The sequence below is a fragment of the Chiloscyllium plagiosum genome, unplaced genomic scaffold (assembly GCF_037043375.1).
Source record: "Chiloscyllium plagiosum isolate Xiang-an unplaced genomic scaffold, Cpla_swu_hap1 HiC_scaffold_9, whole genome shotgun sequence".
Taxonomy (NCBI): domain Eukaryota; kingdom Metazoa; phylum Chordata; class Chondrichthyes; order Orectolobiformes; family Hemiscylliidae; genus Chiloscyllium; species Chiloscyllium plagiosum.
In genome coordinates, this window is record NW_028270147.1 from 36,496,051 (window position 1) to 36,508,535 (window position 12,485).

At 37.5% G+C, this 12,485-nt stretch overlaps 1 protein-coding gene and 1 long non-coding RNA gene across 7 annotated transcripts in view; both read right to left on the bottom strand.

Moving 5' to 3' along the window:
• zswim5 (zinc finger, SWIM-type containing 5) overlaps positions 1–12,485 on the bottom strand; it is a 269,540-nt gene that overhangs the window by 44,026 nt on the left and 213,029 nt on the right. For all 6 annotated transcript variants that reach the window (XM_087990545.1, XM_087990543.1, XM_087990544.1 and 3 more), the window contains one exon: positions 7,880–8,059. In XM_087990545.1, coding sequence (XP_087846671.1) covers positions 7,880–8,059 — 180 coding nt within the window. The remainder of the gene's footprint in view (positions 1–7,879; positions 8,060–12,485) is intronic.
• Positions 4,871–7,872, bottom strand: LOC148149119 (uncharacterized). Its single transcript, XR_015758136.1, has 2 exons — positions 6,124–7,872; positions 4,871–5,860 (listed from the first exon to the last, which is right to left on the bottom strand). It is a non-coding gene; the product is annotated as an uncharacterized LOC148149119 (long non-coding RNA).

A 12,485-nucleotide genomic window follows, 5' to 3' on the forward strand; every position in this document is an offset into this window, starting at 1 on the left:
TTGCAGTGCATTTGCTGTGTATATAGCTAGTCAGTGTCTGAGATTGATGTAGCAATGTACTGTTCAGCAACATGTCTAACCCTTTGCTGCTGACTCCTAAAACCTTGACCAGCTGCCTGGCTTTGTGTCAGTATTAACCAGCAAGGCAATACAGCAGTGCTGTGAGCTGACAAAACACAAAAAGAAAAGGCAGAGAGGCTGCAAGCATCCAGGTAGCCTCTAAAGTGAGCAAGAACTAAGAAAGCAAGTGAGTAGCTGCAATGTTCCCTGGTCCAATCTGTCACTACACACAAAGTCACCTTGCAGCTACACTTCAATAACAGTTGCTAGAGTGCGCCATAGTGTGGTAATGAAGTGCAGTGATGTTGGACAAGAGCATTGGAGGAGTGCCATGATGGTACAGAGATGCTGGCACATGTTGTATGCCTACTACTCTGGACATGGGGTGTGTGTGTGTGTGTGTGTGTGTGTGGCCAGTGCCTGAGAGAGTGCCCTGAAACAAGTGTCCCAAATGACAGTTCAGAGCAACCAGCTGGAGCCTCCAGCTAGCTGCTCAGACCTTTGTCTCGGAGATTCTCGGTGTCTAGTTTCTATTAGACCTGCAGTATGATAGGAAGCTGCATGTTAACAAGTCAAGATTTGTAGTTAATTAGTATGATAATAAGCAATAGTCCCTGTTAACAGTCCTCTGAACACTTCCCATCAAGAATCTTGTTTTAACTTTTGGAACTCTTTGAATATGCAACATGTTGCTCCTGACATAAAGAAAGGCCTTGATGCACTTCTCATGCGATTTTCCCAGATTTCTTGTCATAGCTCACATTTTTCAGGGTCTTATGAGATTCCACCCAATAAAGATAGTTCTACTTAATCACAAGCATAATATTAGAAATCACAAATCAAGAGATATATAATTTTACTATCATTTATAAATTTATACTATTTTTACATTGTAATAGGAAGAAAATTGTTAACTCACTGACTTGACTGTGAACAGGTAATATAGATTCCAAAATGCATTAACATTATATACCATTTTCTTCATCCTTCTTTCGTTAAATAGTGATTAAAGTAAGGGAACTATGGTATGACAGAGAAATCTTGTTGAGAAGAAATGGCAATGTTGTTACAATCACCACTCTCTGCCAATACTAATGATTCCACAATTTGTGCTTTACTGAATATTGAACACTTCTGCGCTTCCTATATTACAATAGAGAATACATTTCAAAAGTTCTTAATTGGTTCGAAACATCCTGAAATCTGAATACGCACCTTATAAATGAAGCATTCCATTAAAAAAATGGATTCTAGATTGAAAATTCTGCTAACTTCATAATTTTTGGTTATCCTCCCAATTCTCCAAAATAAAGAACAAAAAAACTGACTTCTATAAATATGGTTCAATAATCACTAGTAGATGCGAATAATAGTCTGTTGTTACTTACTTGTAGTTTTCCTAAGGGAGTAAATGAAGAAAAAAAAACAATAAGCCTTCACTTTCTAGTTTGTGCCTCATTCCATGACCATAAAGAGATTTGCAATTCAGCATCTGAATATATAAGCCCAAGTCTTTAACAATAGCAACGTTCACTGCACGTTAATGGCTTGTGTCAGGAAAGTTCATACAGTAGAAAAATATTTACTATATTTAGAAGACAGCAACTTTTAAATCAATGCAAAACAGTTTAATGAAGAAGGGGGAATGCAATGCAATCGTCAAGCATATTAACAAGTGTGTGCCTTAGAAAGCCAAATGGGACAGTGGTGCAGCAATATGAAGTAACATATTAGAAAATTAAAGCACAGAAATTTAGTCATAAGAGTTGTAAAGCAAGATACATACAGTATAAATTAGATCTGTAGAAACAAAATGCTGACTTTGGTCATAAAGAGACTGAATTTTATTTTGTTTTAGATACTTTAAACAAGAGGTTAACTCTACAGGTCAGCACCTTAACTGGTTGGTACTTAACTTGAAGTAATGCTTTAACTTTTCCATAACCTTGAAGGACTAATAGGATTTGATAGCAGTTTCTATCAAAGACATTTGGCTTTATACTATGTTAGAAGTATGTATTCTCATCTTTTTCCCACGTGCAATTAGATTAGCCAACTCAATCCAAATCTGATCCATATGAACAGTACAAAATTGTCAATTATTTCCTTAAAAGTAGAATTAATTTATAAGTGGGAGAAAAATCAGGACAGTATACCGCATGCTGATTTTTTGTTGCTGGGACTGTGTAAAAGGTGGCTTTCCTGTATTCTAAGAAAAAGGCCAACTGGGCCTGAAACATTCACTCTGCCTTCTCTCCACAGATGCTGCCATACCTGCTGAGCCTTTCCAGCAATTATTGTTTTTGTTTGAGCTTTCCTGTATAGCTGTCTGTGTTTTATCTGACTTTAATGCCGATACAAGTTGACAAAAGCTGAAGAGAATTTCTACTCCCTTTCAATGACATTCTTCTCTTTGATTTGCATAAACCCTTTTAAAAAAAGGCTATACAACAATATACAGTAAATTCAGGGCTTCTATGTTGTGTCGCCATGTTGAAATATCATCCCAAGCTCATTCTTTTCTTGGAATAGGACTTCGGTCTCCAATTTTCATTTGTCAACACTCCTTTTCACCTGGGCACATTACAGTCTATTTGGAGACTTTTAAAATAAAAGCATTAAATCTAACTTGGTGACAACCAAGATTATCTGTTTATTGATTTCCACGACAGAGCTATAAGTGAAGCTGATTTTGTAATTGTCAGATAAAGGATTCCAAGGTCAAGGCTTGGCACTTTTATTCAACCAAGAGGAAGTCTATGTACAAGTTACGTTATAGTGATAATATTTTCTCAGAATTATTGTCTCCTTTGTTTTCTGTCGAAGTCAAGCAATCACACAAATGATTATCCATTTATTCCACAACTTTGCATTATTTTTTGTACGTTCATACTTTTTGAATAGGCATTAACTCTTAAAACATGAATCAGACCATAAGGGGATATATGTCTGAATTAGGCCATTCGGTCCATCAAGTCTGTTCCACCATTTGATTATGGTTAATATGTTTCTCAACCCTATTCTCCTTCCTGTTCCCCATAACCCTTGATCCCCTACTATCAAGAACCTATCTCAATCTATAAATTCACTCAATGACTTAGCCTCCGAAGACTTCTGCAACAATGAATTCCACACATTCACCACCCTCTGGCTGAAGAAATTCCTGCTCATCTCAGTTGTAAACAGTTGTCCTTTCACTCTGAGGCTATCCTGTCAGGTCCTAGTCTCTCCTACTAGTGGAAACACATTCTCCACTCTATTCAGGCCTCTCTGTATTCTGTAAGTTTCAATGAGATTCCTCACTCATCCTTCTAAACTCCATTGAGTACAGACTCAGAGTCCTCAATTGCTTCTCTTGCAACAGGCCCTTCATCTCTGGAATCCTTCTTGTAAATGTCCGCTGAACACCCTCCAATAATAGCACATCTTTCTTTAGATACAGGGTCCAAAACTGCTCACAATATTCCAAATGCAGTCTAACCACATAGTCTCAAAAGTACATCCTTGTTCTTGAATTCTGATCTTCTCAAAATGAATGATAACAGTGCATTTGCCTTCCTAAGAGATGTTTCAGGTATGACCTCCCCTTGACAAAGCAGTGCTGACTCAGCCCTATTTTATCATGCACTTCCAAATACTCTGCAATTTCATCTTTAATAATAGACTCTAAAATCTTAGCAATGACAGAGGTCAGGCTAGCTGGCTTACAATTTCCTATCTTCTGCTTTTCTCCCTTCTTAAACAGAGGTGTTAAATTAGCTCCTACTCCAGTGATTCCTGAAAGATCACTACTAGCCTCCTCAGTTATCACATTCTGAACTTTAGAATGTAGTCCATCTGAACCAGGTGATTTGTCCATCTTCATACCTTTCAGTTTTCCTAGCACCTTCACCTTAATGATAGCCTTACACTCACCTCTGCCCCCTGACTCTCGAAGTTCTGGTATGCTACTGGCGTCTTCTACCATGCAGACTGATACAAAGTACCTATTCAGTCCCTCTGACTTTGATACCCATTACTACTTCTCCAGCCTTTTTTTCTCACAATCTAATGCATACTCTTGTCTCACTCTTAGCTTTTTTTCTAATACTTATTTTAAAACAGCCATAAAAATGATCAAGTGCAACATTCTTGATGTTATATTCTGCAAGGTATTTGCAATAGTCAATCCAGAAAATATTAAGATTAAAATTTGTTGAAATTATAGAGCTGGATAGTCGAAAGGAAATGGTCAAACTAGATTAAGATCAGATGATCACTTAAGCTTTCTTAGGTTAAACAATTACTGCTGACATCATCTGGTGCAATACAACTAAATAATTACCTTACAGTATTGGTAATAGTTAAAGTAATTACAAATCTATTCCCTGCTTGCAATTTAACTCCAATTTTAATAGATTAGCACAGACTGAAGCAGCAAATTAAGTTAATTACAATAGGTGAATTAATCTTTCAGAAGTTGGACTTTTTTTTCCTGTTTGCCTGCCTATCTTCTGCAAGACCATTTAAATGAAGAGATCCCAGGATGTCACAATCACATTAGATTGCTCAATCTTTTGATTTGCTGGTATATTACTTCTTCTGATGTATTATAATAGCTACTGGTAACTGAAGCTATCTTTAGGTCAAGAAGTTCCTAGAAATGTTGTAATATTTGTTTTCCATTACAGAATATCTTTTAAAACCAATATTCTATAAGTCATGTGTTGTTCCGTGAATGTGTTAGAACTCTCAACTTTCACTTTTTGACACATTAACCCTTAACAGAAATCGACGGTGAGTCATTCAATAACCCAGCACATTCATGCAATCCAGGCAGTATAAATAACATTTATTAAACTGTCACTACAATTACATTGTATTGTGCAAATTAATTCAGAAGTACATTCAAATTTAAGTACGCGAACAGTATACAGCAACTTTATAATTTCTTGCAAACCAAGCTTTACATACACAGGAATTATATTAAACGGATCACATTATTCTGCAAACTTCTGAAATTGAAGCTGCTGATCATTTCAAAATCATCAAAAACTAAACACTGATGGACTATCTTGGCCACGTCTGTCCATACATCACACGTACTCCCAGTTGGCTGTTTCTATGAATAATATTCTGTGATAATGATTCTGGTCCTGATGTAACAACCCAAATATTGAGCATTTTAATCTGACTGCGTCATATGGATTCAATGCACATAACAGTATGTATGCTATCAATGGATTCCATCACAAAGTAGTAGAGATGTACACCCACGTATAAGAACACAGGTTGAGAGTGTTCTCTCTTGGCTGGGAGAATTATGACTAAAGTAGAGCCGGTTAAATATGATGCTGCCTGCTGGAATCTAGATGGAGCGACAAGCTGCAACTACAGCATTAACATTTTCTCGTGGTTTCTTTCTTGTGTGAAGAGATGATGATGCAGACTGCCATTCTTGTCAACCTTGGTGTCTAAGTGTTTTAAGATTATGTCATGCAGTCTGTGCAAAGGAAACTGCACACCAATATATTTAACTTCTTTAGAACAAATTGCCCCACCCCAGTTCACTTCCTGCTAGATTTGGGTTGGGTTGACTGAACATTTTCTGACCCAGATTGCTGATATCAGAGATATTAATGAGTTTTAAGTGATTCTGTGGATGACCTCAGCCTTTTATTGGTTGGCCTCCTTGAATGCCAATTTTATTCTCCTCATGTCTTGCTAGTGTTGGTAGATGTCATCCCCAAATCTTCTGAAGTGCCTTCCTTTTCAAGCATATCGTTGTTTCCATCTATCACTGAAGTAGACATCAAAGAATCTGTTGTAATCAAAATGCAGAAATTATGAATTACTTTGTACAATGCTTTATCAGAGGACAAGTTATTTTAGAAGCATGTCTCATAAGACTGAGCAGCAACTGTCTCTAGTGCAGATTCAAGAATGGACATTTTACAGTGTTTAAGGTATAATAAATTATTTAAGTAAAATTGGCATCCATATTGAAATAGCTCATCATTATAAGGAGTAAAAAATCAATTTAAAAAACAATATACATAAACAGATTTTTAAAACTTAACTTACCCAAATAATTAGCCAACCGGTCCTTTAAATATTAACGATGAAAACCATTCTGCTTTCCATTGCAGTCAGCATTTTCTCTGGTTACACAGCTCCACTTGAGATATAATCTTCTGATCTTGACTTCACGGTACTTGCAATCATCCTATTTCTTTCAGGCCATTGAAACTATTTATTTTTGGCATCGGCATCAATAGTTCTGCAAACAATGATTCTAGCCATCTGAAACCCAGTCATAATAATATGTGAATGATATGGGTTTTTTGCTGAGATTGTGTGGAGTATGAACACTGGCATAGACTGGTTGCAGTGAATAGTGTGTTTCCGCTCTGTAAAATTCTATGTAAGCCAAAAATGTTCCATGTCATCATTGAATGTCTTTTGGATTATGGCTCACAATTTACGATCAAAAATTATGTTAGACTTTTTAAAGATCAAATGGCTCATTTTCCATTGCTAAGATGGTCAGTTTACATAATTTCAACTAACATGTCACTTAAGCCTTTGCTGGCAATAAATTACCATCACAAAATAAGGAATTGACAATTTGCATGACAATTGTACCTTAAAAAATTGCAGTAAGCACATTTTACTACTGAAAGAACCTGAATGTACATGCTCTGTGGATGGGACCCTCCATATTTTAAATAGATAGAAACTGAGATTCTTCAGCAGTGGCCTCAATATTTCTTCCAATTCAATTTAATAACAAAAAAAAAGTAGAATGAATGGATTGAAAGAAAAAAAGACACTTAGTTAGAATCCATGTTCACTATTAGAAATTTGTAAAGGTTACTTTGGTTACCTGCTCAGGTTTTATTGATTATGCAGTTAACAAACTTCAAACTTTCACCCAATGCATTTTATAACAGGACTGACAATAGGAAATTCTACTGTACAGTAAATGATTTCTGTCTACTTCACATTAATTACTTTTCCTACTAACTATTATTTCAATGATGAGATATTTTCAAGGTTAAGTAATGTACTGTAATCCTTTTATATAACTACTCAATTCCTTTTGTTTAAATTGAAGTAATCAATTTTCAGATCTAATTGTAGTTACTTCTTTGTTGCTAAAACTACATTTGTGATCAAGTTACAAGGCTGTTATGTAATTCCTTGAATAACTGATATGCATGAATTGTAACTTACAGTTTCTATATAAAATTCCAACACCCAACCCAACTAAAGGAAAAGCGTTGCGATCAGTGGGTCAAGCAGCATCCATGGAGAGAAAGCACCTCGACTTGAAACATCAGCTTGTTTTCTCTCTATAGATGTGACTCACTGTGATCTCCAGGATTTTTTGTTTTCAGTTCAGATTCAAGCATTTGCAGTAATCTGCTCAGAAAAGGAAAATCTTTGTTGAGGTCCAACAATATTTCATGACGAACATAACCTCAACAGGATTGCTCTGTAATTATTCCAAAAATGAACAAGGCCATCAAATAAACAACCTGAAAGTAAATTGCAACAAAAATATGACTAAGTGAGTCAGGCTGAGGAACTTGCATGCATTTCACTCCAAGGTTAATAAAACATTTGAAATTTCCCACTACGATGTTAACCAAGATCTCGATGAGAAATAACCTTCTAATTTGTTTCCAGGCATCTTCACTCCTATGGTATTATTCAAGTAAAATGACAATATTCAAATGAAATAAAAAAAATTCAAAAGGTTCCGAACTTTGATATGTTTTCACTTTGTGGGTTTGGAAAACTAAGAGTCACTTACACCATGTGATGCAGCACTAACCTTGATTTTGATTGGAGCTCTGAGGAAGGGCATTGGTAATGTTAGGTAACTCGTTGCCATAGTTTCCATCTTCCAGTGGACAGACATCCATGTCATTCCATTTCTTCAGCTGTCGGAGCCAGGACACTTTCTCGTCTGGTTTGCAGTGAGGATTTAATACAATGCACACCCACAGTGCACCTGAAAAGGAAGGAGACAATTCTCAGTGATGAGGCATTTCAATCATTGCATTGTCAAGCAATGTGCACTGTAACCTAGGAATTGAAACATTGAGGAATGTGTCCCCATCAGCAGAGAATAGAAGGATGAAGTACAATATCAAGGATTATAACAAAACATGAATAAAAAACCGCTCAGAAACAAAGCACTTATTCTTCCATACTGTCATCTCCAGAAATCTCCATGCAATGATGGTAAATTTTCTATGACAAATTTCTGTATTCTTTAGTTTCACGTTGTATATTTCTAGGCTGACAAATCTTTTTTTTTGCCACATTTAGCATTTCAGACTAAAACCTCGGGACAACTTGTTTTGCACAGAAGACAATTTTTAACCTTGTGTGCATGATTACCATTGTTGTTAGTTCCAAGTCTTCATCTTGTATCTCATTAGGAACATAGCCTTTCTAAATGACCTCCAAAGGCTTTTATCAAAAGTCATAGAATTTTACAGTACATAAGGCATTCGACCTGGCTCCCAGAGGAGCTCCTCAGATAGAGCTGAAGAATGGGACTATCTCTGTAGGTCTGTAAATTCATAATTTTCAATTATACATCCAGCTCTCTTGAGAAACCTCCAAAAAGATTCACTTTCACCACTCTTCCAGTCAGTACATTCCAAATCCTAACAACTCTGAGTGAAGAGATTTCTCCTCCCCTCACTCCTAGCTCTCTTGCTGACAATCTTGAAATTGTGACTCCTGGTCTTGATATACCAATTAGTGGAAACTGACATCCTTCTTTACCCTGTCAAAATTGTTCAGGTTTTTGAACACCTCCATAAAAGTCACCTCCTATTCTTCTTGGCTCCAAGGAGAATAAGCCCAATTTCTCTCTTTCTTTTCTGTATGTAAAATCCTTTATTCCCTGTATCATTTGAGTAAATCTCATTTGTACTCCCTCCGGGGCTCATCCTTCCTTCAGTAAGATGCACAGAACTAATGCCATACTCCAAATGTAGTCTGACTGATGATTTCTATATGTCTAGCATCACTTCCTTACTTTAATACTCTATAAACCCAAGGATGCTATAAGCCTTCTAGCAACTGTTTCAACTTGTCTGGTCACCTTCAGAGAATTATGCATGTAATTCTTAGAAGAATAGAATCCCTACAGTGTGGAAACAGGCCCTTCGGCCCAACAAGTCCACACAGACCCTCCGAAGAGTAACCTATCTAGACCCATTCCCCTACCCTATTACTTTGCATTTATCCCTGACTAATGCACTAATGCGCAGGTTACATGAATTTGTCATGCTAAATTTCCCTGACTATGGGAAATTTAGCATGACAAATTCATGTAACCTGCGCATCTTTGGATTGTGGGAGGAAACCAGAGCACCAGGAGGAAACTCACACGGACACGGGGAGAATGTGCAAACTCCACACAGACAGTCGCCCACGGCTGGAATCAAACCTGGGCCCCTGGCAATGTGAGGCAACAGTGCTAACCACTGAGCCACCATGCCACCCGTACTCCCCTCAAAGTAGTACCACTGAGCCTCGTGTATTGTCCTCTACCAAAATGTATTACCTCACATTTTTCTGCATTGAAATTCATCTTCCAGGAGTCTGCCAACTTATCAATGTCTCTCTGAAGTTGCTCAGCATCATCATCACAATTCACTATTCTCCCTGGCTTAGCATCACCTGCAAATTTAGAGATTTTTCCCATCGGCAAATTATTTATATAAATTTTGAGCAGCTTACCTGCTTGTTCTTTATGGGCCCCAACCTATTCTTCATGAATCTCTTACTATGTTTGAAGAACATTTTGCTATTTGTTTTAGTGCAGCGTACCATACTTTCCTCATGCTTCCACATAGCCTTCCTTATGTCAGCCTTAGCCTCTGTCCTGCATTTGAGACACTTCCTGATTTCGATTGCTGTTATTCATCTAGTTTCCTTTGCAGTTTCATTGTAAATGTGAGTGTCATGTACTAATATTTCGTAAACCTTATACAAACTATCAGATCACTTACAGTCAGATCACGTTTTTCCAATAGGTCTATCAAAATTTGAGCTTAAAGCACAATTTGATGTAGTACAAATCGAGGACTTTGAGCTATAAGTTTCAGACGTTCACTTCTACTCTATTACCTTGTTACATACTTCACCTGTGTCATGGCTTTAAGCTTTGATGCTGTTTCCTAATTCAAGGATCTGCCTTTTGTTAGTGGGATTCTTGATGTAGAAAGTTGACTGATTTTGGTGTTGGTCAATTTATTAGTTGCTTAAACTCTCCCTGGTACTTGGTGTAGACCAAGTAGCATACTGAATGTTTCAGTTTACTTATATCTGTCCATATTTCACCAATATATGAACATAGGAAATGTTAATATCATGATACTCCTGGTCGTAGGTGTCGGTTAATAAAATGTTTGCTACATTCTGTTCTTTGGTTATTCCTCCAGACTAAACAACTTTATATTTTCCCACATTATACAGAGGAATCTCGAATGTCCGAATATCGGATTATCTGAAGGTGATCTCAAGATCCTGACAGAAACATTACGTCAAAGATGTTTCAACCCTGATCGCGTCTTTTGTTTACAGGTACAATGATTAAAAACGAACTTGGTTCACTGAAATGCTGCCGAGAACAGTACTGGACAGTCCAGGCACCGTCTCTAAATGACTGACCTCCTGCCTTTTCTCTCCTCCACCCCCACACTTTCCCTGGAGCTCTACATAGAGGTGAACCCTAAACTCAGCTTCCCCAGATAATCTCTCCAACATTGTCCTGTACAGGGCAGAGGTGGAACCTGGCAAAATGTTGCAGTAAAAAGTTGTGTGTTTGTGCGTACTATTTGGAGATTTACCCCACAAAGGCGGCGCAGCAGCAGTCTGCTGTCCTTGGGGGGGGGGGGCATGAACAGGGGTCAGACGGTGGATGGGGTGGACGGGGTTGTGGGGACACAGTTAGGGGGGCAGGCGGGATTGGAGGGGCAGGGAGGGGCGGACAAGTTGGGGGCATGCAAGGGATGGGGACAGGGTGAGGGGGGCGGGTGTTGTGTTGCGGCTCATGCACAATGTGCTACTGCCTAGTCTCCAGAACGGGGAACAGACTTCACAGAAAACTCCAAGCCCCAGAGGAAATCAATTAACCGAATAATCAATTATCCGAAAGAAATTGTGCCCGCCCATAATCAAGGTTCCTCTGTACTCCTGATTTGGAAGTGCAGGTGTTGGACTGGGGTGTACAAAGTTAAAAATCATACGCCGCCAGGTTATAGTCCAACAGATTTAATTGGAAGCACGAGCTTTCAGAGTGCCGCTCCATCATCAGGTGGTTGACAACCTCTGTACCCCATTTGCCAAATTTTTGCACACCTAATTAGCCTATCAATATCTCTCTACAAACTGTTTGTATCCCTCAAAACTTGCCTTTCTACCTATATTTGTGTCATTGGCAAATTTGGTTACAGTACATTTGCTTCCTCCACGTCAATAATATATGTTGTAAATAGTTGCATTCCAAGCACTGATCCCTGTAGAATTCCACTGGACAGACACCACCAACCTCTTGTTTTATTGAATCCGAGAATTTGGGTAGAGTTTTTAAACTCAGCATTTTATGTTCACATGTCATAATGGGCAGAACAGCAAAAGTTTCCTATTCTCACTTCCAGTCTCACTCTCAAAGGTTTATGTAAGAAGAAAAAAGGGTTACAGCTGATATTTAATCAAAGCACATCTTTAGCTCTCTCATACTCATATTGGCGCTGCTTTTTTCTGAAAAATAAATGAATTTTGGTAAGTGAAGCTTTAACGACTAGCCTGCCAGTATTGGTTAAGTCAGCAGAGACCCAGGACAGATCCTGGGCTTTTTCCTCCTGTATTAAAATTAAGGGCTACAACATACATCACATGAAGCCATAACAGGGGCACCAACAATTAAATTGTCCTCATGACAATCAATGATCAACATTTGGGAGTGAAATCTCAATTTGCTAGCGCAAAGCATATCCAGATGTTATAGTTCAGAAAGCAAATAATGTGCTGCTTTTAGAAATAAAATTCCATCAATATCTGCTGAAATTTGGGTGATACAAAATAATTTGGATTGAGGTGTTTATACAGAATGGAAAGTTGGAAGAGGACACAAAAAAAGAAAGGATGCAAAAAGAATTATGTAAATAATGGAAATTGAAAACTAAACTTTTCATTTCATTTTTAATGTTGATCTCAAAAGCTGCTATCAGCACATTTTGATTTAATTCACAAAGCAGATGATCAATGCTTTGCAATTCAATGGAAGATTTATTACAGAATAGTTAATTAAGCATTTTTATAAGTTATAAATGTTTGTCAACAGATACTCAGAAGCATATTACAATGCTTAAGAACATTAAAGATATATAGTGTGAACCTCAAAGACAGGCTAT